The 26899-nt window shown below is 42.2% G+C and overlaps 1 protein-coding gene across 1 annotated transcript in view; it reads left to right on the top strand.

The window, feature by feature from the left end:
• The window catches only part of LOC116810476 (aldehyde oxidase), an 85160-nt gene that overhangs the window by 55770 nt on the left and 2491 nt on the right, over nucleotides 1–26899 (top strand). The window contains exons 24-33 of the mRNA XM_032755020.2: nucleotides 113–199; nucleotides 1650–1841; nucleotides 8966–9193; nucleotides 14832–14927; nucleotides 17090–17218; nucleotides 17915–17989; nucleotides 19508–19560; nucleotides 20779–20893; nucleotides 24578–24643; nucleotides 26522–26710. Coding sequence (XP_032610911.1) covers nucleotides 113–199; nucleotides 1650–1841; nucleotides 8966–9193; nucleotides 14832–14927; nucleotides 17090–17218; nucleotides 17915–17989; nucleotides 19508–19560; nucleotides 20779–20893; nucleotides 24578–24643; nucleotides 26522–26710 — 1230 coding nt within the window. The remainder of the gene's footprint in view (nucleotides 1–112; nucleotides 200–1649; nucleotides 1842–8965; nucleotides 9194–14831; nucleotides 14928–17089; nucleotides 17219–17914; nucleotides 17990–19507; nucleotides 19561–20778; nucleotides 20894–24577; nucleotides 24644–26521; nucleotides 26711–26899) is intronic.

Below are 26899 nucleotides of genomic sequence, written 5' to 3'. Positions count from 1 at the left end.
GCCAAATCCAATGTCATGATGCTTTTCCCCTATGTGTGGAGGGTTCGCAAATGACAAAATTTAGAGAGACTTGGCCCCTGTTCCAGCATTCGATGTCGGTTCTCTTCCCCAGGCTGGATTCATGAATGATGGCAGAATCTTGGCCCTGGACATGGAGCATTATAGCAATGCAGGCGCCTCCTTGGATGAATCATTATTCGTAAGTGTTTTAAGGAGCAAGTTCACATTCCTGAGTGTTACATAAAATGATTTAACTTAGAAAATGTCCAATAGTTCAGTAATATTTGATTATAAAGGCATAATGACCATCCTTGCAGGGATAGCCATGTGTTACTTCCTGGTGCCCAAAGTATGAGCCCAGAGATGCTGGCTGAGTTGCATCTGTGTGTTACTCCCTGGCTTCCCATACTTAGAGCTCTTTTCCCAGATGCACACGTGAGACCAAGCTTTCTCACCTTTGGCCCTATTGACATTTTGGAGTGTGTAGCTCTTTATGGTGGGGACCATCCTGCTCATTGTACCATCTTTGGCCTCTACTTAGTAGATGTCAGTGGCATTACCACTCTCTAGTCTTTTTATTTTTTATTTTTATTTTTTGAGACAGAGACTCACTCTGTGCCCAGGCTGTAGTGCAGTGGCTCAAGCGATCCTCCCACCTCAGCCTCCCAGGTAGCTGGGACTGCAGGTACATGCCGCCATGCCTAGCTAATTTTTTTATTATTATTTTGTAGAGATGGGGTCTCAGTATGTTGCCAGAGCTGATCTCAAACTACTAGGCTCAAGCAATCCTCCCATCTTAGCCTCCCAAAGTGCTGAGATTACAGGCATGAGCCACCGTGTCCAGCCCAACCCCAAACAAAAATGTTTCAACCAGGCCGGGCGTGGTGGCTCACGCCTGTAATCCCAGCACTTTGGGAGGCTGAGGTGGGTGGATCACTTGAGGCCAGGAGTTCGAGACCAGCCTGACCACGTGGTGAAATCCTGTTTCTACTAAAAATACAAAATTAGCCAGGTGCAGTGGCACACCCAGCTGTAATCCCAGCTATTTGGGAGGCTGAGGCAGGAGAATCACTTGAACCCCGGAGGCAGAGGTTACAGTGAGCCGAGTTTGCGCCATTATACTCCAGCCTGGGCAACAAAAGTGAAACTGTCTCAAAAAAAGAGTTTCAACCAAAATGTTAACAATGAAAAATGTCTCCAGACATTGCCAAATGTCCCCAGGAGCAGAGAAAGGATTGCTCCCCATTGAGAACCAAATACATTAGACCCAATGCCAAAACATTTTTTTCTGTTTTCACTGTCTTCCAGGATATTATATTCATTACATTCTATAAACCCAGTGCTCAGGGCCTTTGATACGTTCAGATATCAATCAGATAATGGACGTAGTTGTATGTATTTGAGATCTTAAAAAATGCATTAACTCCAAAATACAAAAATAAAATTAATGCTCTCAAAGGAAAAATTATTCAAATACTTAAAAATTATTTTACAGCAAAAATGTGTTTAATTGGGGGCATGGGAATATTTTAGCATGTTAGATTAGATGAAAAGAGAGCTGCCATTTCCGGCCTGGTTTTGGTCTGAGGTCGTAGGATGGTGAAACAGGTTCAGAAGACCTTAATCACATCAACTCTGGATTTCTCCAGGTGGTAGAAATGGGACTTCTGAAAATGGACAATGCTTACAAGTTTCCCAACCTCCGCTGCCGGGGTTGGGCATGCAGAACCAACCTTCCATCCAACACGGCTTTTCGTGGGTTTGGCTTTCCTCAGGCAGGGCTGATCACCGAATCTTGTATCACAGAAGTTGCAGCCAAATGTGGACTATCCCCTGAGAAGGTAATACTAAACTAGCTTCACAGACAAAACATGTGGAATGTCAGAGACGGGAGGGCCTTTGGGGGCCATTCAGGTTGAGGAATTTGAGACCCAGAGGGGCAAATGATTTGTGCCAAGTCCCCCAGCTAACTGGTTAATGCAGAGCCCAGCCTCCAAAGTTCAGCAATCCTCACCGTACTCAGACTCCTGCTCCAAAATCCCGAAGCAGAAGATCCCGAGGAGTGAGCACTGCATTCTCCCCTGGCTGATGAGAAGCTTCCATTGACTGGGGGTATAACTGCTACCCACAATTCCATCAAGGCCCTCATTCCCTGCTTCCCGAACATCTCAGCCAGCTGTCAAAAAGTTGGTCATTTCAGTTGCTAAACTGATCTCCTCTTGGTTCTTTTTTTTTTTTTGTAACATTAATAGGTTGGCTTTTATTTTTATTATTTCCATAAATTATTGGGGTACAGGTAGTATTTGGTTACATGAGTAAGTTCTTTGGTGGTGAATTGTGAGATTTTGGTGCACCCATTACCTGATGGGTGTATGTATATACATATGTGTATATATATACACACACACACACACACACACACACATATATATATATACATACACATACATACACACACAATTTCTTTATCCACTCATTGATTGGTGGGCATTTGGGTTGGTTCCGAGATTTTGTTATTGTGAATTGTGCTACTATAAACATGCATGTGCAAGTATCTTTTTCGAATAACAACTTCTTTTCCTCTGGGTAGATACCCAGTAGTGGGATTGCTGGATCAAATGGTAGTTCCACTTTTAGTTCTTTAGGGAATCTCCCCACTGTTTTCCATGTGGCTGTACTAGTTTACATTCCCACCAGCAGCACAGAAGTGTGTTCCCTGTTCACCGCATCCACACCAACATGTACAGTTTTTTGATTGTTTGATTATGGCCATTCTTGCGAGAGGAAGGTGGTATTGCATGGTGGTTTCAGTTTGCATTTCCCTGATCATTAATGATGTTGAACATTTTTTTCATATTTTTGTTGGCCATTTGTATATCTTCTTTTGTGAATTGTCTATTCATGTCCTTAGCCCACTTTTTGATGGGATCGTTTGTTTTTTTCTTACAGAGTTGTTTGAGTTTCTTGTAGATTCTGGATATTAGTCCTTTGTCAGATGTATAGATTGTGAAGATTTTCTCCCACTCTGTGGGTTATCTGTTGACTCTGCTGACTGTACCTTTTGCCGTGCAAAAGCTCTTTAGTTTAATTAGCTCCCAGCTATTTATCTTTGCTTTTATTGCATTTGCTTTTGAGTTCTTGGTCATGAAATCCTTGCCTAAGCCAATGTCTAGAAGGGGTTTTCCAATGTTATCTTCTAGAATTTTAATAGTTTCAGGTCTTAGGTTTAAGTCCTTAATCCATCTTGGTTAATTTTTGTATAAGGTCAGAGATGAGGATCCAGTTTCATTCTCATTACATGTGGCTAGCCATCCTAGCACCATTTGTTGAAAAGGATGTCATTTCCCCACTTTATGTTTTTGTTCGCTTTGTCGAAGATCAGTTGACTGTAAGTATTTGGGTTTATTTCTGGGTTCTCTATTCTGTTCCACGGGTTTCTATGTGCCTGTTTCTATACCACTACTACACTGTTTCGGTGACTATGGCCTTATAGTATAGTTTGAAATCAGGTAGTGTGATGCCTCCAGATTTGTTCACTTTGCTTGCTCTTGCTTTGACTGTGCGGGCTCTTTTTTGGTTTCATATGAACTTTAGAATTGTTTTTTCTAATTCTGTGAAGAATGATGGTGGTATTTTGATGGGGATTGCACTGAATTTGTAGATTGCTTTTGGCAGTATAGCCATTTTCACAATGTTGATTCTACCCATCCCTGAGCATGGGATGTGTTTCCATTTGTTTGTGTCATCTATGATTCTTTTAGCAGTGTTTTGTAGTTTTCCTTGTAGAGGTCTTTCAACTCCTTGATTAGGTATATTCCTAAGTGTATTATTATTATTATTATTATTTGCAACTATAGTAAAAGGAGTTGAGTTCTTGATTTGATTCTCTGCTTGGTCGCCATTGGTGTATAGAAGAACTACTGATTTGTGTATATTAGTCTTGTATCCAGAAACTTTGCTGAATTCTTTTATCAGTTCTAGGAGCTTTGTGGAGGAGTTCTTAGGGTTTTCAAGGTAAACAATTATATCATCAGCAAACAGTGATGGTTTGACTTCTCTTTACTGGTTTGGATGCCCTTTATTTCTTTCTGTTATCTGATTGCTCTAGCACACACTTCCTTGAGGTGTGACCTTAGAATGTCAGTCTGTGCACTGTCAGTCTTTTTGATGTAGGCACTTAGGGCTATGAACTTTCCTCTTAGCATCGCCTTTGCTGTATCCCAGAGATTTTGATAGGTTGTGTCATTATTGTCATTCAGTTCGAAGAATATTTTAATTTCCATTTGATTTCATTTTTGACCCAATGCTCATTCAGGAGCAGGTTATTTAATTTCCATGTATTTGCATGTTTCTGAAGGTTCCTTTTGGAACTGATTTCCAGTTTTATTCCACTGTGGTCTGAGAGAGTGCTTGATATAATTTCAGTTTTCTTAAATGTATTGAGCTTGTCTTATGGCCTATCATATGGTCTATCTTGGAGAAAGTTCCACGTGCTGTTGAATAGAATGTGTATTCTGCAGTTGTTAGATGAAATGTTCTGTATATATCTGTTTAGTCCATTTGTTCCAAGGTATAGTTTAAATCCATTTTTCTTTATTGACTTTCTGTCTTGATGACCTATCTAGTCCTGTCAGTGGAGTATTGAAGTTCCCCACTATTGTGTTGCTGTCTATCTCATTTATTAGGTCTATTAGTAATTGTTTTATAAATTTGGGAGCTCCAGTGTTAGGTGTGTATATGTTTAAGATTCTGATATTTTCCTGTTGGACAAGGCCTTTTACCATTATATAATGTCCCTCTTTGTCTCTTTTAACTCTGTTGCTCTAAAATTTGTTTCATCTGATATAAAAATAGCTACTCCTGCTCACTTTTGGTGTCCATTTGCATGAATTGCCTTTTTCTACTTCTTTACTTTAAGTTTATATGAATCCTTATATGTTAGGTGAGTCTTCTGAAGGCAACAGATAATTGGTTGGTGAGTTCTTATCTATTCTGTGGTTCTGTATCTTTTAAGTGGAGAATTTAGACCATTGATATTCAATGTTAGTATTGAAATGTGAGGTACTATTGCATTTGCCATGCTTTTTGTTGCCTGTGTACTTTGTTTTGTTTTGTTTTTGCTTTTTAACATGTATTTATGTTTTATAGGTCCTGTGCAATTTATGCTTTAAAGAAGTTCGGTTTTGATGTGTTTCCAGGATTTGTTTCAAGATTTAGAGCTCCTTTTAGCAGTTCTTGTAGTGGTGGCTTGATAATGGTGAATTCTCTCAGCATTTGTTTGTCTGAAAGTAACTGTATCTTTCCTTCATATGTGATGCTTAGTTTCACTGGATACAAAATTCTTGGCTGATAATTGTTTTGTTTGAGGAGGCTGAAGATAGGGAACAATCCTTTCTAGCTTGTAGGGTTTCTGCTGAGAAATCTGCTGTTAATCACGTAAGTTTTCCTTTATAGGTTACCTGGTTCTTCTGTCTCACAGCTCTTAAGATTCTTTCCTTCATCTTAACTTTGGATAACCTAATGACAATGTGCCTAGATGAAGATCTTTTTGCAATGAATTTTCCAGGTGTTCTTTGTGCTTCTTGTATTTGATGTCTAGGTCTCTAGCAAGGCTGGGGAAGTTTTCCTTGATTATCCCCCTGAAGATGTTTCCCAAGCTTTTAGAATTGTCTTCTTCCTCAGCAACACTGATTATTCTTAAGTTTGGTTGTTTAACATAATCCCAGACTTCTTGGAGACTTTGTTCATATTTTCCTGTTCTTTTCTCCTTGTCTTTGTTGGATTGGGTTAATTCAAAGACCTTGTCTTTGACCTCTGAATTTCTTTCTTCTACTTGTTCAATTCTATTACTGAGACTTTCCAGACAGAGCATTTTGCATTTCTAAAAGTGTGTCCAAAGTTTCCTGAATCTTTTATTGTTTTTTCTTTAAGCTATCCATTTCCTTGAATGTTTCTCCCTCACTTCTTGTAACTTTTTTTAAATTTCTTTGAATTGGGCTTTGCCTTTCTCTTGTTCCTCCCTGATTAGTTAATAACTAACCTCCTGAATTCTTTTTCAGGTAAGTCAGAGATTTCTTCTTGGTTTGGATCCATTGTTGGTGAACTAGTGTGATTTTTTGGGGGCGTTGAAGAGTCTTGTTTTGTCATGTTACTAGGATTGGTTTTTGGTTCCATCTCATTTGGGTAGGCTCTGTCAGAGGGAAAGTTTGGTGCTGAAGGCTGTTGTTCAGATTCTTTTGTCCCATGGAATGTTCCCTTGATGTAGTACTGTTCCCTTGATGTAGTACTCTCTCCCTTTCCCGATGGATGTGGCTTCCTGTGAGCTGAACTGCAGTGATTGTTGTCTTTCTTCTGGGTCTAGCCACCCAGCAAGTCTACCCAGCTCTGGGCTGGTACTGAGAGTTGTCTGCACAGAGTCCTGTGATGTGAACCGTCTATGGGTCTCTCAGCCATGGATACCAGTGCCTGTTCTGGTGGAGGTGAGGGAGGGTGCAGTGGACTCCATGAGTGTCCTTAGCTTTGGTGGTTTATGCTCTATTTTTGTGCTGGTTGGCCTCCTACCAGGAGGTGGCGCTTTCCAGAGAGCATCAGCTGTAGCAGTGTGGAGAGGGATTGGTGGTGGGTGGGGCCCTAGAACTCCCAAGATTAAATGCCGTTTGTCTTCCACTACCAGGGTGAGTAGGGAAGGACCATCAGGTAGGGACAGGGCTAGGTGTGTCTGAGCTCAGACTCTCCTTGGGTGGGTCTTTCTGTGGCTGCTGTAGGGGATGGGTGTGAGATTCTCGGGTCACTGGAGTTGTGTACCTAGGAGGATTATGGCTGCCTCTGCTGAGTCATGCAGGTTGTTAGGGAAGTGGAGGAAAGCCAGCAGTCATAGGCCTCACCCAGCTCCCATACAAACTGAAGGGTTGGTCTCACTCCCAATGTGCACCCCCCAACAACCCTGAGTCTGTTTCCAGGCAGAGGGTGTGATGGGCTTGAAAACTTGCCCTGTATTACACCCCTAGGTGCGAGAGAAAAGGGCTTGGTTCTTCCCCAGCCTGTGGAGTCTGCACACCAGATTTGTGCCCTCCCACCCACCGAACTCTGACCAGGAGTTCTGCCCCATTCAAATTGTTACAAAGTTCAGCTAGAGATTTCTTTCTCCCTGTGGAGTTTCACCCCCTACTCCTCTGGTCTGCCCCCCTGCCCCCACTGCCCCCACCATGGATCCCTGTGTTGTTAGGCAGGAATGGCCTGCTAGGGGACACAGCAAGCTCCTAGGGCCTTTCTGCTGCTTCCTCTACCCCTGCATTTTGCTCAGCTCTCTAAATTGGCTCAGCTCCAGGTAAAGTTGGAATCTTCTCCTGCAAACAGACCTTCAGCTTCTCCAGTGGGGGTGTGTGTCCGGGAGAGGAGGATCTCCCTTCCCCCTTCCACAGCTGGGCACTCACAGTATTTGGGGTATCTCCTGGGTCCTGCAGGAGTAGTCCGCTTACTTCAGAGGGTTTGTGGGTCCTCTCAGGATTACTGCTTTGTTCTTGCAGTTGATCTGGAGCTAAAATTCACAAGACGAACTTCCACAAGCTGCTCTATCCAGAGCTGCCATCTAGTCCTGCCTCCCATCCGCCATGATGATCCAATTTCTCCTTTTGGTTCTTCAGTCTCAGCCCCAACTTCGTTTATTGACAAGGACCTTCCCCTCCCTGGCTCCTCTTCCCAGATCCTGGAGTGGAATTAGTGTGGAGAGATGGGGTGAGCTCTCTCTCAGCCCCTTCTCCTCCCCTGTGCCTTCTGCTGTGATGCTGGTGCAAGGAGGAAGAGAAGAAGGACCAGGGAAAACAGCCAGTTTCTCCCTCTGTGACTTCTCCCAGCAAGATCACAGTCCTCTCTTTGGACAGATGTAACTTTTCAAGCACATTGTCTATGGCTTCATTTCTGCCAGCTCTTCCAGAAATTGGCAGTCCTTGGACCTTCAGCGGGCGGCTGGCACAGCATTCCACTGGTGACCACACCTCTCTGCTCATGCCCCAGCAGTCTTTAGAAGGCCCCAGGTCCCAATTCATCTACCAGCTTTCACCCAACAATAGCCACTTTCTTTGCTTCTCTTGAACGTGTGGGAGGCCTTGCCCCTCCCTTCCTGGCCATCCCACTAGACTCTCCTGATGTCCTGCCACATTTGGTAGCACTATGGAGGAGAATTACATCCTTCCCTTCATCCCCAGGGAAGTTAGAGCAGGGAACAGCCTCTTAAAAATACCACTTTCCCCCAAATGGGATGGCTTATTAATTTCTAGTGTTTCTCTTACAATGATCTAATAATTTGCTTAGGAGAGTGGGGAGAGTGTGTCTGTGATGGCTCTGTCAGCTTATGGAGGGGGCTGGCCACAAGTGCTAAGAGTTTTCTCAGCTGAGAATGTGACATACTTGGCACCTTTTATTCTCAGCTTAGGGTCTTAGTCACCAATTCTGGGAATACAGGAAGAATTCTATTCAGTGCTTCAGACATCCTGGGATAGAATCTTTTAATTTGTTCTTCATCCTAGATATTTGTTATATTTAAACAAACTTTCATGTTTGCCTGTTTTGGAGGTGAGTAGTCTTATCTTGCAAAATAGCATGGGAGTAATCCAAATCATGTGGCCTAGATGATCTTTCAGCAGATATCCAAATGCAACTAGAATTAAGAGTCTACAGTGTACATGGACTGTGTTGAGTTATACTGGAACATAAGGGAAAGGTTCCAGCCTTTAAACTTGCACAAGAGTAGCATAGAAAGCACATAAGTAATTGCTAGCATGTTTGATAGAAGCTCTGAGTAGGGGAAGAGGACAATGTTTCCATTAGGAAAGGCTTCCACAAGGACTAAGTAGAACTTGGCTTGGACCTTATAGGATGGGCAGAATTTGACCAGGAGGATGGTGAATGGATGAGCCTGTGTCTGCTGGGTTTCCGCTCCCCGCTTTAATCTCCTTTTCTTTCTTAGGTGCGAATGATAAACATGTACAAGGAAATTGATCAAACACCCTACAAACAAGAGATCAATGCCAAGAACCTGACCCAGTGTTGGAGAGAATGTATGGCCATGTCTTCCTACTCCTTGAGGAAAGTTGTTGTGGAAAAATTCAATGCAGAGAATTATTGGAAGAAGAAAGGACTGGCAATGGTCCCCCTGAAGTATCCTGTTGGCCTTGGCTCACGCGCTGCTGGTCAGGTGAGTTCTCCAAACACACATGAGGATGCTGCCCGGAAGCAGCCCTGACAAAGCAAGAGGTGTGGAGGAAACTTCTCCTTAAGTCATATTAGCCATATGGTTGCAATGCCCAGTTGTTAAATTTCACAGAAGCCACCAAAGTCAAAGTAATTAAGCTAGCTTTACTCCAGAGGAGACCAGAGCTCCTCTGCTCACATGCCCATTGTTGATCAAAAACATTCTTGCTGGAAATTGGGAGACTGAGATTTACTCCTGGCCCTGGCAACAGGAGTTGGCAAATGGCAGCTGAGTCCATTTGCTGTGGGCTCAGACTACTCATGTGGAAAGCAGGAGAGTGGGACCGATGACCTCCAAGACTCCTCTTCCAGTGTCCACAATTCAGTGTCGCTGGACCGTGAAATAGGAACGAAGAGCTGCAAGGTTTTGAGTGCTCCACTCCTTCTAGGTGGGTTGGAATAAATTAAATTCAGAAAAATTAATCACTTTTTAAATAGAATTTTTGAAGTTTATTCACCTTGTACCTTTTAAAACTGTGAAAGGGAGGACTGGGAATCTGCTCTTGCAGTTTAATTTCTTTCATTGATTAAAGAAATCCCCTTGCTTGGTTACGGTTTCCACCTCTTCATTCTTGACTTCATTTATTCTTAAGAATGAATAAAACTTACCCCTAATGGCTGGTGAAAGACTGCAACATTCTAGCTCATTGTATGGCAGTCAGGAACCCCTATTATCTATTTTATTACATACGCACATCCATGTATATACAGATAAGCTGGCAGGACCCTCACAATTGTCACTCCTCTTTGCAGAATTCACTCCTTGGTTGGAGCCACGAAGAAGGCATGGCAGCTGTGTTGAGCGATCACAAGATAGGAATAAATGGCAGGGTAGAGGAGCTTTGAGAGTGGCATTAGTGTGGATGTTGTGTGTTAAGGGATCAGATGAGGCCAGGAAAAGTGGGTAGGAAGATCCTTTCCTCCATCCCATATCCATCCATTCACCTAACTGTCCTAGTTGAGCTTTGGTGTCATCCTTAAAACATTTGCATGCAGCTTTGATTGTAGGCAGGTGGTAGGTCAGAGAAGTGTTATAACAAATGATGATCTTATTGCAGCCTTCTCATTCCTTGCCTATTTATGATGGCAAAAAATAACACAGAGCCATGTAGTCATCTGCATGCAATTTACTCAGATGTGGGAGAGAGTCAAGATACTGTGGTTGAGAAATAAAAGCAAAAACAAGGTTATTACAAAAGAAGAGAGAAGAAAACTACCACTGGGAAAAGGATTTATAAGCATTGAGTCTTGGTATAGAATTTTGGGGTAAACTGATTAGCTGGCAGCTACCAAAGAGGTCAGTTGGGGCCGTCTGTCCTTGAGCAGACCAGTCAGGATCATCAGGAAAAACAGCCTCCATTGTTCATGGATCCTCTGGAAATCCTCTCACGTTTGGCCGTGGGTAAACATGGCGCACTGCCTCTATTTGATGGCTGCCATTACTTTTCATCTGGTCTCCACCGTAGACCAGGTCTCACCCATTTTCCTCATCAGAATTTTCTCAAAAATAGATTTAAAAAATATGGCAAGTTGCAGTGGCTCATGCCTGTAATCCCAACAGTTTGGGAGGCCAAGACAGGAGGATTGCTTGAGGCCAGAAGTTTGAAACCAGCCTGAGCAACATAGTGAGGCCGCATCTCTACAAAAAAGAAAAAATAATAATAGTGACAATTACTGAGCACTACGATGTTGTAAGTACTTTTAGGTGTTTCATTTAATCTTGGGACAACCTAGAAGATTTGTATCCTCATTTTAGGGATAAAAAAAAAATCTAGGCTTAGAGGGTTTAAATAACTGGCTCAAGGTCCTGCAGCTGGTAGAGGTAGGGCTAGGGCTAGAACTCAGGCCTGAGTGGCTCTGAAAGCTGGGTTTTCTAGTTGCACCACATGGTCTCCCCAAAACACCTTTTGATAGGAACTGAAGTGGGATTCAGCTCAGCTGAGAACAAACTAGGCAACAGCCAGCGGTACAAATTCATTCTTGAAGGCCACCTGGGAAACTGACCAACTTCTGAGTTGAAAATATTTCCTTAGGGCTGAATGAAGGAGTTTGAGACCAAACTCCTTGGAAGGCACATGCTAAGAGACTCCATTCTGAAACAAACTAAATAGAGGAGGAAACTAGACATGATATTTGAGTGCCTTCTCCATGGAAGGACCTGGACTGGGGAATTTATAATCTCCACTTGATTATTCCCTATCTCATCTCTATCAGATAGGTATGAATCTCTCTATTTCATAGAAGGGGAAACTGAAGCCCATAGGGATTCTCTCTGTTGCCCAAGGACATCCAGCCAATAAATGGCAGAACAAGGATTCAACTTCAGCACTGCCTTCATCGTCCCACAGTGCCTCCCTGAGCAGAGGTATTCCCTGCCCAGCAGCTGAGGGGGTCAAATGTGCCCCACCTGTGTTATGCAGGCATAACTTGTTTTACTGCACTCTGCTTTATTGCACTTCCTAGATGCTGCATTTTTTACAAATTGAAAGTTTGTGGCAACCTTGCTTCAAGCAAGTCTATTGGTTCCATTTTTCCAACAGTATGTGCTCACTCTTTGTCTCTCTGTCACGTTTTGGTAATTCTCACAGTGTTTCAACCTTTTTCATAATTATGGTGATCTGTGATCAGTTATCTTTGATTTTACTGTTGTAATTGTTTTGGAGCACCATGAACCACATCCATATAAGACAGCGAACTTAATAAATGTTTTGTGTGTTCTGACTGCTCCACAAACAGAGGAGCATTCTTCCCCCATTTCTGTCCCTCTCCTCAGGCCTCCCTATTCCCTGAGACACAGTGATATTGAAATTAGGTCATTTAATAACCCTGCAATGGCCTCTAAGTGTTCAAGTGAAAAAAAGAGTCACAAGTCTCACTTGAAATCAAATGCTAGAAATGATTAAGCTTAGTAAGGAAGGCACTGCACTCCAGCCTGGGTGACAGAATGAGACTCTGTCTCAAAAAAAAAAAAAAAAAAACAGAAAAGAAATTGTTACAATTACCTCAATCTTCAGCAACCACCACCCTGGTTAGTCAGCAGCCATCAACATTGAGACAAGACCCTCCACCAGCAAAAAGATTCTGACTCTCTGAAGGCTCGGATGATTGTTAGCATTTTCTAACAGAGTATTTTGAAACTAAAGTGTGTACAATCTTTTTAGACATAATGCTATTGTACACTTAATAGAGTACAGTGTAGCATAAACATCACTTATATGCACTGCGAAACAATGAAAATTGTGTGATTTGCTTTATTGCTGTGGTTTGGAGCTGAACCTGCAGTATCAGTGTACACTTACTTCCTGCAGCGTGAACACTGAATGGCACAGACAGGACCTAACTAACCTCTGTGTGTCCAATGCCTTACTATGGCACTTGGCACAGAGTAGGAACTCAAATGTCTGAATGGCTGAAACATTTGGGGAATCTGCCGGTTTGAAGCTAACTTCTCATTGATACCAGTGGTAGTTGTTTGAAGATTTAAATTTCCCCGACTAGGTCCTCTACTTATATTGGAGGACCATGTGCTCCAGCTCTCCAGTTGTGCCTGTTTTATAGATGAAGCTTTGCAGAATTATCTTTTGTGGCACTAACAATGAGCTGTACAGTGGTGCCACTTAACTAAACCAAATTTGACATTTTAAATGGCCCAAGGAGATTGCAGCACCACATGGAACAAATGACTGAGTGATATCTGATAGACATGCTGTCTTGGACATACAGGCTGAATGCTATCACCAGCAGGGTCGCACAATGTAGGAAAAGTACAATCCACTATAATTGTAGCTTAATCACATGGGCCAAGTCCAACTATGTATTACATGCACACTTTGCAGAGCCAAGAAGGCCAAATATGGAGTCTACAAGATTAAGAAACAGATTGCATGGCTATGCTACTGCACACTTACTTACCAAACATTTACTGAGCACCTACCGCATGTGTGTTGCTGTGTTGCCTTCCGAGAGATTCCTTAGGACGTGATCCTTCCTTTTAGGGGGCTCATATTCAGGAAAAGCACAATGAAGTGCCATGGAATGGGGCCTAGGAGCTATTGTTGCAGCTGGCATCACCTGACATCTGATGCATGGCCCCCAGGCAGCCAGCCCTGGGCTCTCTGTAGAGGAAAACAATTCCTTACCTTTATTATTTTGAGGATGAATGTCCAGGAGCAAAAGATGGTGTTTCCAGGAGTCACGAGTCAATAAACAGTAAAAAACACTCTATTGCATCTTCCCAAGGTCCTTGGGTGTCATTATCGTGCCTACCATGCCTTCCTCAAGAGTCTAAGGTTCTCCTTTGGACTGTGGATATATGTGCCTTTGTCCTCAGGGAAAGGGTATCCTGACGTCCCCATTTGCCCAATACATCCCTAGTTTACACCTGCTGACCAAATAAATGGAGTTCATTTTCACTGTCAAACTTGCCATATTTGGAATGATAGAGGTTTCTGGTTGTCATTCACAGGGGTGATGTGAACCTTTGGATACAAATAAAGAGACAGTTCTCCAAGTGTGGTCCACAGTCCCCACGCAGCTTGGAAGGCCCTTCTGATGGGCAGAGAATTGACCTGGAAATCTTGTCTTTTTCTTGGGTTTATCTGGTGATTAACATGCAGTTCCATCAACTTTCACTTATGACCAGGGTTGCTTACAAATAATCTAAGTGAGCAACTAAGGCTTAGGAAAATTTTTGGTTTATTAAGTTGACATTGGCTTATTATCAGAATTTTCTGAAGACCTTGACATTATAAATCCTAGATTATTATGTCACTCTGCATAGAAACTTAGATGTTAAGAAACCTTGCTGACCCAGACCACACCCATGTGGTCAGCACTTCCCTGCTGAAAAGCTGTAAAGGTTGCCTTGCAGGCTTTCCTGGACCACAGTGGAACCGCTGAGGGACATCTGCTCTAGGACCATTGCTGCTGATGTTGCTCTTACATTGGAGAGCCAAAGGGAAGAAGCCATCCTTGTTTCCTGCTGTGATTTTCTGGGATATCCCCATATTCTAGTTTAGCACAGGCAGATATGCAAGAAGGCACATTCTTGTTAATTATAAAAACATGTTTAGCTTAGAGACTGGATGTTTCTGATTATAAGAGCCTTTAATGCTGTTAGCAGTCTGGTTCCTTCTGGATCCTTGTGGGGAGCTATACAGTTAGATAAGATTACTTCCAAGTTCTTGTCTAACTCCAAAGCTCTGTAGTTCTGTGCCAAGATGATTTAGGGTGAGCTTAGTCATTTTGCAGCAAAAAAACTTTAATGTCTATCTCATCTTATATGGGATTATAAGAAAATGGATTTCCGTTTTCATTTTTCTGTGACATGCCTACAACTATGAGAATATGTGTGCACACAATTATTCACCCTCTCCCTCTACCTGTCTATACTTTGCTTTGCATTTTAAAAGAGTCCCCGCCCCAGTTTTCCCCACCCTAAAAAGAAACCTAAAATGTTGCTCCACCCTGGGGGGGGTGCGGGATTCTTGGAGGGAAATATTTCCAAGGAAAATGTTTTAATTGACATGATATGTGATAATATCAAAAAGATCATAGAAACAGTTTTCATCTTTTCTGCTCAGGCTGCTGCCTTGGTTCACATTTATCTTGATGGCTCTGTGCTGGTCACTCACGGTGGAATTGAAATGGGGCAGGGGGTCCACACTAAAATGGTTCAGGTAAGAACATGAATAACTAGATTGAATTGGGTGCATGCTTATAGATCTGTTCATGAGAGAAAAACTATGAATGGATATTTTCTGTTACAAAATACAGGATAGGAAGCTGGGTGAGGTGGCTCATGCCTGTAATCCCAGCATTTTGGGAGGCTGGGGCGAGAGGATTGCTTAAGTGAAGAAGTTCGAGACCAGCCCAGGGAACATAGGGAGATTCCATCTCTACAAAAAAATATATATATAGATTTTTAAATTGCAGGGCATGGTGGCATGAGCCTGTTTTCCCACCTACTTGGGAGGCTTAGGTGGGAGGACTGCTTGAGCCTGGGAGGTCGAAGCTGCAGTGAGCCAATTGCACTAATGTACTCCAGCCTGGGTGGCAGAGCAAGACCCTGTCTCAAAAAGTAAAAATAAATAAAAAATAAAGGATAAGAGATTTGAGCTTTGACAGTTTATGCTGTTAAATGATTAGCAGAAACTGGGTAAACAAACCAATTTTGCAACTAAACCCCTAAAAGAATGTGGCAGAAGAGTCTCAAGTTGTTTTATTGCTAAAGAAAATTATATGCTTATTTGCTGCTTTCCTTTGGATATAGTGACAGTTGAGTTGTCCTTTTTGAATTTTTCTTGGGCAATAAGATAATGTGTAAATTCTGATGTATTTGGAATATTTCATGCCCTTTTTGTATTATGGGCTCCAAACAATTGCTAATATAAATCACCTTTGATATTTATAGTCAAACTTCATCTGTTTGCTTTTGGCTGTCTTATTTTAGATTAATTTTAAGCTACTGTTTCTCTTTTGTTAATCATAATAGTAACATTATAGATTATAAAACATTTGGAAGCAGCAGAACATTTTAAAAAACAAAGACCCTACACAGTTTCACCACAAAGAATAATGATTATTTGGGGGTCTTTACATCTTGTCTTTTTTTCTTTTGCAAAAACTCACCAACAGGCTTTTGTTTAATTTTGTATTCTGTTTTTCCACCCATTTTATATAGCGTGAACACTTTCTCCTGTCATTAAGCCGTCTTTACAATCATGAATTTTCATGGCTGTATGTGGATATATATGTGATTTATTTAACCATCCCCCAGTTGTTTGAATACTTCAGTGAATATTTTTGTACACTAACCTGTGATCAAATCATTGATTGTTTCTTAAAATAGACTTCTGGGAGTAGAATTTCTGGGTCACAGGTGTGACTATTTTAAATTGTTTGAGACATATTATCAAATTGTTTTCCAGAAAGTATCCCTCTCATGACACCCCTAACCAACAGTGAATGTTATGGGTTGTTGAAAATTTGTAGATAATTTGATAAGTGAATGAAAGTGTCTCATTATTGCTTTCATTTACATTTTTCTGAGTATAAAGATGTTAAATACATATTTTCTCTCAGTCACTTGAGAATTGACTTTCCCCATTGGAGGGTAAGATTTCAGTGTTTTCCTTAATGGATCACCAGAGACTTTGATATTCTAAGCCTATTGCACTCTGTGTGGATGATCTGAGAGCCAGACCTCATGGAAGGGCTCCGTATGCCTGTGTCCTTGTAGAAGCTGTGGGCAAGCACTTTCAAGCCATACTGCTAGCAGGAGAGAGGCGAGTTTGGGATCAACTAAAGTTAGCAATATGATTTTGCTCTCTAGCACTAAAAATAAAGAATAAAGCGGCCAGCTAAGTCCTTGTGTTGGCACATGGCACTGGCGCCATCTCCTGTGACCCACAAGTTCGTGCCGCTGCTTTTCCAAGGCCATTGTCCTTTCTCATAAGAAGCACTCTTTTCCTGGGGCAACTCCAGAAATGTGGATAGGAGACAGACATCTCCTATCATTGATAAGGTTCTGCTAGAATTTTGCAGAGTGTGGTTGTAGGAGAAGCCTCAAAGATGTCAATATCATGATTATAAAAACAAGAATGAAGCATTTCTTCCTGCCTTGGCCTCGGGCCTTACCTCCTCTTTCTGACACTATCACCAGACTAGCTATAGGATTTTTAGAAATGAGAAACATTTCGTGGCTGGAGGAATTTGTGGTTCTGCTCCCTTGTCCCTGTCATGAGTATGAGGGCATCACACATGTGTTACCACGTGGGCATGTGCACAGGTCTGTGACTAATCAAAAGTGTTTAAAAGGAAACTCTCTCTTAAAATCCAGGTGGTCAGCCGTGAATTAAGAATGCCAATGTCGAATGTCCACCTGCGTGGAACAAGCACAGAAACCGTCCCTAATGCAAATATCTCTGGAGGTTCTGTGGTGGCAGATCTCAACGGGTTGGCAGTAAAGGTAACAGTCACTGCAGTGGCATCCAAATCATTAACTCCCTCAGGGCCAAATATATGGGTGGGTGGAGCTCCAAAGATGCTGAGAGTTAATCCGACTCATATCTCCTTCCCCATCTTGGCCTCAGTCAGTGGTACAGCACCCAGTGGTTCTCCTGTGCTGGAAATGCCACCTCTTTTTCTCCCTCACTCCTGACATTTTTCTAATCAGCAAGTCCTTTCAAGTCTACTAAAAAATGTCTCTGTCTTTCTGCTTCCATATTATGTTACTATCACTTTAAGACAGACTCCCGCCTCTCCCCAGGGCCGATGCAGGACTTCTGTCTCTCCACCACAACTTCATTGCCTTTTGCTCTAGCTTTCTGCTGCCGGAGTGAATTTTCTCACAAAATAAATGTGGCCGTGCCATGTCTGAAAGCAATGGCTGGTGGTTTTCCAAGAGGTTTTTTATTAAGTCCTGACTTTTTAGCCTGGCTTACAAGGCCAGTTCACACACACACACACACACACACACACACACACACACACACACAGCACCCACTCGTATGAAACCTTTCATATCACCTTCATACAGGGTTGGTGTCTTATTTTTCCATGTTCCCGCTTAGATAAGCCTACAGAATGGTACATATTGTGTTGTTTTGAATTTGGTGTTTGCATGAAATTAGGAGCATAATTTTAATTTAAAAATAATCTCTAGGATGCCTGTCAAACTCTTCTAAAACGCCTCGAACCCATCATCAGCAAGAATCCTAAAGGAACTTGGAAAGACTGGGTGAGAATCAATGGTTCTGTATTTTATTTTAGAAAAAAAGGAGTGGGAGGAGAGCAAGAGCAATATGCATTAATTAAAATCTGTAGAACGGGCATTTGCAAAGGTACCACCATTGAGTAATGATCAATAAAAGGCCCTTTGGCTCTTAGCATGTGGAAATCCCATCACAATGTGGTGGAGGAGCTCTTGCATCTGGGAAAATTTTCTGTTAGAGAAAAAGATGGTTCTTCTGCCAGAACTCCTGTTTTAATCCAGAATTAATTAGTGTTTCATCCTATGGAGCCTAGGGGTTGTCTGGATAATAACGGTACATCTGCTTTTTCTCCTTCTTTGGGTTCTACTGTTCCTAAAATAGAAAAACAGTAGTAGCACCAATCTGTAAAAGTAAAAATCATATAAGCATTCATTTAGAAATAGGGAACCAAGCCGGTGGGTATATGTTCATCCAGTAATAGGTACTCAATGGAATGGAAATATTCAACTGCCTACTTTGATCTGCTTATAATCTAGTTGGAAAAGAAGACACATTCTAAAATCAACAAACAAACTTTTCAAAGTAATAGGTTATCAACTACCAGATGTTGTGGAACAAATATCCGTAAAAGCTGGGAGCGTGTGTCATGCTGGCTATTCTAGAATGTCAGTTTTTGCAACCTTACGAATACAGGTCTGGGGGAAATAACATTTGAGGATCCCACCTAGAAATGGTTTCTGCTATTCCATGGAGTAAGGACTCATTTTATAATTCATATTTAGGGGATCCATCTATACTTCCTGGGCATATTTGTTTCTGTCCTCTGCCCCGTGCTGCCTGAGCCCAGAAAGGATGAGTCAGTGTGGCTGGAGAAAGCTGGAGAGAGGTGCAGCGTGGGGAGTAGCCCTCCACCACCATGAGATGCAGCCATTCAGCCCACTTTCTTAGCTAATGATTGATGTGCTTCTGACGTTCATTCTTAGACTTAGGGACTTGGACCTAACCCTGATTTTTTTTGCATAGTAGTCAACTCTGCACTGCAGAGTTTTGGTGTAAATGGTACCATTTAGCAAAATTATTCCCCTCACCTGACACAAATGTGCCCAGAAAGGATTGACAGTTCCCATAAATATGAATTATAAAATGAACCCTTACTCTATAGACTAGCAGGAACCTGATATTAAAATTAAGCAGCCAACCAACCATTGTTTTCTAAAATGTCCCATCTTAATTGGAAATTTTCTACAGATGACTGAGTGAATTTCTTCCTAAGTGGAACATATGTTGATGACTTTAGTCCAGCCTGTAGCATACCACAGCGGGCATTTATTATGATCATAGGTGCTGAACAAACAGCTACAAGCTGTGAACCACGAATGCCTGTGGAAATGGAGAATGCCAAAAGGAATGGATTAATCTGGGTCCTTCCTAGTTACTATTGCTGATAGTTTTATTTAACACACAGGGTAAAATTAAAATTGGAGTCTTGAGTGATTCTTTCTTTGGGCATCCTTGTTGCATCATGCTATGCTCTTCCTTCACAGGCACAGACTGCTTTTGATGAAAGCATTAGCCTTTCAGCTGTTGGATACTTCAGGTAAATACTCCCTCCAATCACATGCTATGGAGAAGAACAGTGATATCTTGAGGAAGAGTTTCAGTTCCCTTGCAATTTTGGCAAACGTTGACTTTCTACCTTCTATTTACCTATGGTTATAAAGAACATTTAACTCCTAGTTAATCCGTGGTTGTGGTTATAAAGGACATTTAACTGCTAGTATCCAGAAATACTTCTGTTAGGAAAAATAGGCACACAAAATTCAGCTGAACTGATGATTCTAATCATAGTGGGTGGTATTATAAGGCTGTCTGTGGTTCATACTTGGAATACTCGGCAGTGGTTGACTTTTTGTTGAAAACACAATCTATCTCTTAAGAAACAAAGGTAGGGGAATGCAAATTAAACCCATAAGATAGGTACCATTTTACACCTTCAGGATTGGCAAAAAAAAACTGGACCATAACCATGTTACATTAAGATGTGAAACAACAGGAACTCACTGAATCTGGAAAACAATTTATTAAATTATTTTAATGGAGAGTGAAAGCTGTCTGAGAGCAGGGTAATGTACAGCCTTACCTGGTTTGATCACTTTGCCATTGGTGTGGGACATGGGCACTGACTGCCTGTCAGGAACAGGCATTGGAAGCATTTTTAATGGCCACCTCCAGGTTGCAGAGCAGCAGAGGAGAGAGGGTAGAGAGTTCTGCAAGCTGCTGACCCATGCGTCTGTTTTACCATTAATGTTTATTTGATGTTCTTAAAGATTAGTTAGGAATGGAGCAGGCCATGGAGCTTGATGGTGAGAGACCAGAGTAGAGACAAAGAATGGGAGCCACGGGACCTGATCCTTCACACAGAGGGGCAAATTCTGGAGCCAGAAAGATAGACAAAGCAGGCAAGCATGCACCTTTGAAATAGCGTTTGGTGTAAAATGAAGGTTGAGTTCCCCAAATCTGATGATCCAATATTAGCCAAAAGCAGTAAGATGGACATTCATGAAGTAAGAAGCTAACCTCCAGGAGTAAGGAGGCACCAGTCAGGAGTAGTTAGATGTTTTTATCAGACAAAGCAAGTTTTAAAAGAAAAAACTAAATATTTATTCAACACATTTATCACACATACATTACGTGCTGGCATATCATTGTACAGGTATATTCCTGTGGCTTGCATAAATCCTCATGGGTCTGTTTAGTCATCATGGACTGCAGTTAGGGGACGTGATCACTTAACAACACTCACTGTTTCCTCCAGAGGTTATGAGTCAGACATGAACTGGGAGAAAGGCGAAGGCCATCCCTTTGAATACTTCGTTTACGGAGCTGCCTGTTCCGAGGTTGAAATAGACTGCCTGACGGGGGATCATAAGGTCAGTACCGGTTGGAAAGGTCTTCAAGTTGCACTTAGGATGCACCTAAATTCCACAGATGCCATCTATCTGAGGAGAGCTGAGTAAGTGGTAGCACCGTGCATTTGGCCTAAGGGTGATTTCCCTGGATTATCAGAAGAAAATAGAATCCCCACAATTGCCTTGGTGGTCTGGTTGCTGCCATGGAAAACAATGGTGGCCTGTCTTTATTTCCCTGGCCCTTTTAAATGGAATCAGGAAAGAAACTACTTGAAGAAAGAAACATGCTCTAAAGGGGAATTTCATGTAGACTGCTGGCACAACCAGCAATTCTGACTTCTTATGAGAAATGCCAAGATATGACATTCTTGAAGGATTTCATAGACATCTGTAATCTGCTAACAAGCACCAAGCCAGCCCAGGGCAGGTAGTGGCCACTTTTTTATGTCTTTTACTCAGCTAGGTCTTGCCTTTTAGAAGTCCAATGTGCTATCCCTTGTGCCACAGAGCTGGCTTGGTCTTGCTTTTTAGATAGTTTAAGAGCATCCTTATGCTTTCAAGGGATGCTCTGAAGAGATACACACACACACACTTGCACACACACACACTCTCTCTCTCCCTCTTTCTGTCTCTCTTGCTTCAAAGACTCATAGAATTTCTCCTCTTGTACCTGAGCCTTTGGGAGTAAAAGAAGCCACTTACTGGTCACTGTCAATACTAATGAATGATCACTGATACTTTAAATGGGACTGTGATACCCTAACAACTGTCATGTGACCAAGCTACCAGTTTAGTGATAATCTCTTCCAAAACGTACCTAGAAGCAAGCTCTAGTTCTTGATATTTGCAAATATCCTCTATGCCTGCGTTCTTGGATTGTGATCAGATTTAAGTTTTCATTTAATAAGTCTCCAGCATGTATTTTTTAAAACAATAGTCAACCTAATCTCTGAAACTATGGTTACCTTTGTTGAACCTGCCCTTTCAAGTATCTGACCTGTCTGGTTCTAATTCAGACTGGATCTCTATAGGGTAACCTCAGACTAGGGCAAAACAATGATCACTTTGAGCATGGTTTTTGTGTTAGACTAGCAGCCCTACACTACTAGGGAGCGGGTTCTTGCATATAACTGATTTCTGTTTGTGTGTGTGTGTGTTTGTTTGTTTGTTTTTGAGACAGAATTTCACTCTGTCACCCAGGCTGGAGTGCAGTGGCTTGATCTCGGCTTACTTCAATCTCTGCCTCCTGGGTTTAAGTGATTCTCGTGCCTCAGCCTCCCAAGTAGCTGGGATTACAGGCTGAGCCACCACACCCAGCTAATTTTTGTATTTTTAGTAGAGACATGGTTTCACCATGTTGCCCAGGCTGGTCTCAAACTCCTGGCCTTCAGGTGATCTGCCCACCTTGGCCTCCCAAAGTGCTGGGATTATAGGCGTGAGCTACTGTGTCCTGCCCATATAACTGATTTCTAAATCCCTTCTCCCTCAAAGCAAAAGTTGGTGACAACTTAGTCATGTGGATTTTCTTATATTCCTATATATGCCTTGTCCTTGTTAAGATCCAAGAACAAGGTAATAATTAGCCTAGTATGAAATTTTAAGGCATGTTCCTATAACTTATTTGAATGATCTTAGGAGATGTGCCATATAGTCTCATCAGGTGCCTTCATAAAAGCTAAATCTCAGCTCAGGTTAGTGTCACTGCTAGGCAAAGGGCCAGAATGTGACATTCTACCAGGGGCCTTCCCCAAAGGCCTGTTTCTCAGCCATTCTCCTGTTGATAGAATTGTCCTTATTCCAGCAAAATTTTCCTCACTTTGAACCTACATCTAAATATCAGTTATCTGTTCCTGTACAACAAATTACCCCCAAACTTAGTACTGAAAACAGTCGATGCTCATTAGCTCACACCACTTCTGAGGGGATGGCCTCCGGGAGTGGCTTATCTGGGTGATTCTGCATGAGGCTTCAGTCAAGCTGTGGCTGGCGCAACAGTCATCTCAAGGCTCAATGGGGATAGGAGAATCCTGTTCCACCTCCCTCCATCATAGCGTTGTTGACAGGAGGCCTCAGCTTCTCACTGGCTGTTGGCCAGAGGCCTCCATTCTTTGTCATGTGGACACCTCTCTGTAGGCCCTGAGTGTCCTTAGGACATGACAACTGGCTTCCTCCAGAGAGACCAGCCCAAGAGAAAAAGAGAGAGCATGAGCAAGCGAGAGAGTACCCGAGACAGAAGCCCAGCTTTATAACCTAATCTCAGAGTGACAACTGTCACCTCTGCCATAGCCTATTGGTCATACAGGCTGGCCTGGTAGAGTATAGGAGGAGACTACATATGGATGTGAATACCAGGAGGTGAGGATTATCCAGAGCCATCTTTGAGGCAGCTTACCACAACCTAGATCCACTCTCTCCATTCCTAACAAAAGACACGACAGACAGCACTAAGCCTACAGCTTTGTGGGTTGTTTTTTTCTGTTTTGAGGTGGAGTCTTGCTCTGTTGCCCAGGCTGGAGTGCAGTGGCACAATCTCAGTTCACTGCAGCCTCTGTCTCCTGGGTTCAAGTGATTCTCGTGCCTCAGCCTCCTGAGTAGCTGGGACTACAGGCACATGCCAACACCCCTGGCTAATTTTTGTATTTTTAGTAGAGACAGCATTTCACCATGTTGGCCAGGCTGGTCTCAAACTCCTGGCCTCAAGTGATCTGCCCGCCTCGGCCTCCCAAAGTGCTGGGATTACAGGCATGAGCCAGCCCCACCAGCCTAAGCCCACAGCTTTGAAAGCAGAATCTTCACTAACACTGAAGACTTTAGAGCTCCTCCTTTCACCTTCAACTGAGGCCACTTATCTCCTAGAAGGCCAGTCTTGCTGACTGATGTCAAAGAGGACTTTACATTTCACTGTGTTTTTAAATAAGAAATGTGAGTTCCTGAAGTTTTATTATTGTCAAACATTCCAGATCATTATCTAATTTTCAAATGTTAGATGAAAGTCCCAGATCAAATAAGGAAACTCTTGGATTTCTTTTGTTCAATTAGTAATTATAAGTACAATCTGTTAGTCATGGCAGAGACCATTACATCACATTAAAAAAAAATGTACAGACTTGCTGGAAAGCAAAGATGTTACTAACACTCTGGCTGGGCCTGCTGTACTTCTCCTCATTTGTAGGTTATCAGTAGCAAGTTGTAGTGTCAACTTTATTCTCTTCTCTGCTCCAAAAATGAAAAGTCTAGAACAGCAGATGACAATTCAAAGACTTTTTTGTTGATGCATCCTGAACTCTGTGGTTCAGTAAACATTCCTCCACCAGTTGTACCTGTATGTTGGGTTGTATGCCAGCCATTAAGCTTTGCAACTAGGATCATGAGGGCCATAGATGTTTTCTTTTGTTGTGTCATATATTTGTTGTGGTGAATTAAACTCAATCTGTTGCATCATACAGCTTGAATCAGAATGAAGTAAATTTTTTTTCTCCTATTATTTCTAAGAAAAAAAGTGCTTCAGCTGGCTATTTGTATAATTTTGAAAGTTTTACATAATAAACTTTGTCATATAATAAAATCTTTGTTGCTTCTTTTGAAATGACATGGCTCAAAGAAAGGCTTTATACCAAAGTCAGCCTAGCAGGAAGTGTTCCTCAGCTTCTTCTCCCTAATTTATCCTCATTAAAATAAACATTTTAACTTTTTTTTTATTACTAGAACATCAGAACAGACATCGTCATGGATGTTGGCTGCAGTATAAATCCAGCCGTTGACATAGGCCAGGTATGTGTAACTGATGTGTCTCACTTTCTGTTTGTAAAAGCCAAAAGTGCAGTGGGGTCTGCAGGGGAGCATTCCATCAGGCTTATTCGTCATCTTATTTTTCTAACCCTTTAGTCAACTCTATTCAGACCAACTGCAGAGCTCAAATGTTTTACTGTTTAAAATGGGGAAGGAAATAAAGGTGTTTTAGGTAGTTTTTGAAGAAACATACAATCTGTGACTAAGGAGCTTGAATGAGGCAAGACCAAGCCTACAGGTGACTGATGAGCTCCAAACTACTGGGACATAAGTAGAGTTAGTGCCCAGTGCTGAGCCTTAGCCACACGATGGGCTTCAGCTTCGAGGAGTTTGAAGTCGTGTTGGGATAACAAGCCTCAAGTCATTAGAGCAGTAGCTATTTGTAGGCAGCCTGTAGTGCTGGATTCTACCCACAGACATTTTCAAATTTAAATTTGAAATAGTTGAAAAGATTGGAAAGTCATAAATATCTAGTTTCTCTTGAAAACAGAAAGTTTGCCCACACTGGATCCTTATTTCCATGAGTGAAGTCGGTGGGCTATACTTTTAGAGTCCCACACTCTCCAATGACACAGGACCCACCTGGAATCTTCATATACTGGGTTTACATGTCTCGAACCTGGAGGCAATTCAGCTCATTACCTCTGATCTAAGGCACCATCTTGTGTCACCTCCCTCCCCACCCCCCCGCCCCCACCATCATGACATTGTGTTATTGGCGAATGGGAAGAATCTGTGGTGTGGAGAAGTCAAAGGAGGCTTAGGGAGGAAGTGGGTGTGAACCAGGTTGTCAAGGAAAGAATGAGAAATGACATTTGGGGTGAAAGAAGAGTGGAGGAAGTCACCCTACAGAAACACATGGAATTTAGCATGCCTGTTCATGGCTGCTGATCAGGCCAGGGCAGATGACTATGGGGAAGGCCTGTGTGGGAGGGGTGGGCTATGAGGAGGGAGTCAGAGAGCAGAAGAGGGCTGGGGACTGCCAGGGCTGGGTGGAGGGCTTTTAGAGACAAGACTTCACTTAGTGGGGATGGACAGAAGTTTTTGGAAGACTGATCTAAAATCAGTCCAGAGATGTGAGGCTAGCCACTTCGTGGGCAAGGAGGTGGGATGAGACAATGGGATTGTAGCTTTCACTAGCACCCTGGGGTCTCTGGACACATCAGTCAGGGGGGTTTGTCTGCCTCATGGGCAAAAAGCAAAAAAAGAGGGTGCTTGGGCTCCAGGCTCTGTGAAGACTCTTCCTGAGCACTCATTTCAATGGCCAAACCAAAATTAGAACCCAAGTCCTTTGTCTTTGAACTCCTTTTTTTCATGATTTTTATTTATTTATTTATTTATTTATTTATTTATTTATTTATTTATTGAGACTAAGTTTTGCTCTTGTTGCCCGGGCTGGAGTGCAATGGTGCAATCTCGGCTCACCGCAACCTCCGCCTCCCAGGTTCAAGCAATTCTCCTGCCTCAGCCTCCCAAGTAGCTGGAATTATAGGCATGCACCATCACACCCAGCTAATTTTTTTTGTATTTTTAGTAGAGACGGGATTTCTCCATGTTAGTCAGGCTGGTCTCACCCAAACTCCCAACCTCAGGTGATCCACCCGCCTCGGCCTCCCAAAGTGCTGGGATTACAGGTGTTGGCCACCACGCCTGGCTGACTTTGAACTTCTTTTAACTTAATGCTGAACAAGATGTTTAAATGGCTTTTAGGTAAACTTTCAGCAACATGCTCCAAGACACACTGAAAATGCTCTTAAACTGTAATTTTAAAATTCAAGCAAACAGCATGAAGTTGAAATGCTACTTAGTGTTGACTGTGTTTTCTCATACGTGGAAATTCTTTTTTTGTTCTTGCCTCAGATTGAAGGTGCATTTATTCAAGGCATGGGACTTTATACAATAGAGGAACTGAATTATTCTCCCCAGGGCATTCTGCACACTCGTGGTCCAGACCAATATAAAATCCCTGCCATCTGTGACATGCCCACGGAGTTGCACATTGCTTTGTTGCCTCCTTCTCAAAACTCAAATACTCTTTATTCATCTAAGGTAAGTGATGCTCTATGGGTAAATATGCATGTTTATATGATACCTGTTGGGTGACAGGAGGGCTACATTCGTCTCTTGGCTGTTTGGGATTTTTACCAGGATTGCAGAAGAAAAACTCTTATTAAACACTTTAATTCTAATCTAACATTATGATAAAAATTTTTAGTATTCCAAATCTTAGAACTTAAC

This window comes from Hylobates moloch, unplaced genomic scaffold (genome assembly GCF_009828535.3).
Source record: "Hylobates moloch isolate HMO894 unplaced genomic scaffold, HMol_V3 SCAFFOLD_1, whole genome shotgun sequence".
Classification (NCBI taxonomy): domain Eukaryota; kingdom Metazoa; phylum Chordata; class Mammalia; order Primates; family Hylobatidae; genus Hylobates; species Hylobates moloch.
Note: the sequence above shows the minus strand (reverse complement) of the source record. Positions and strands in the feature narration are given on the sequence as shown.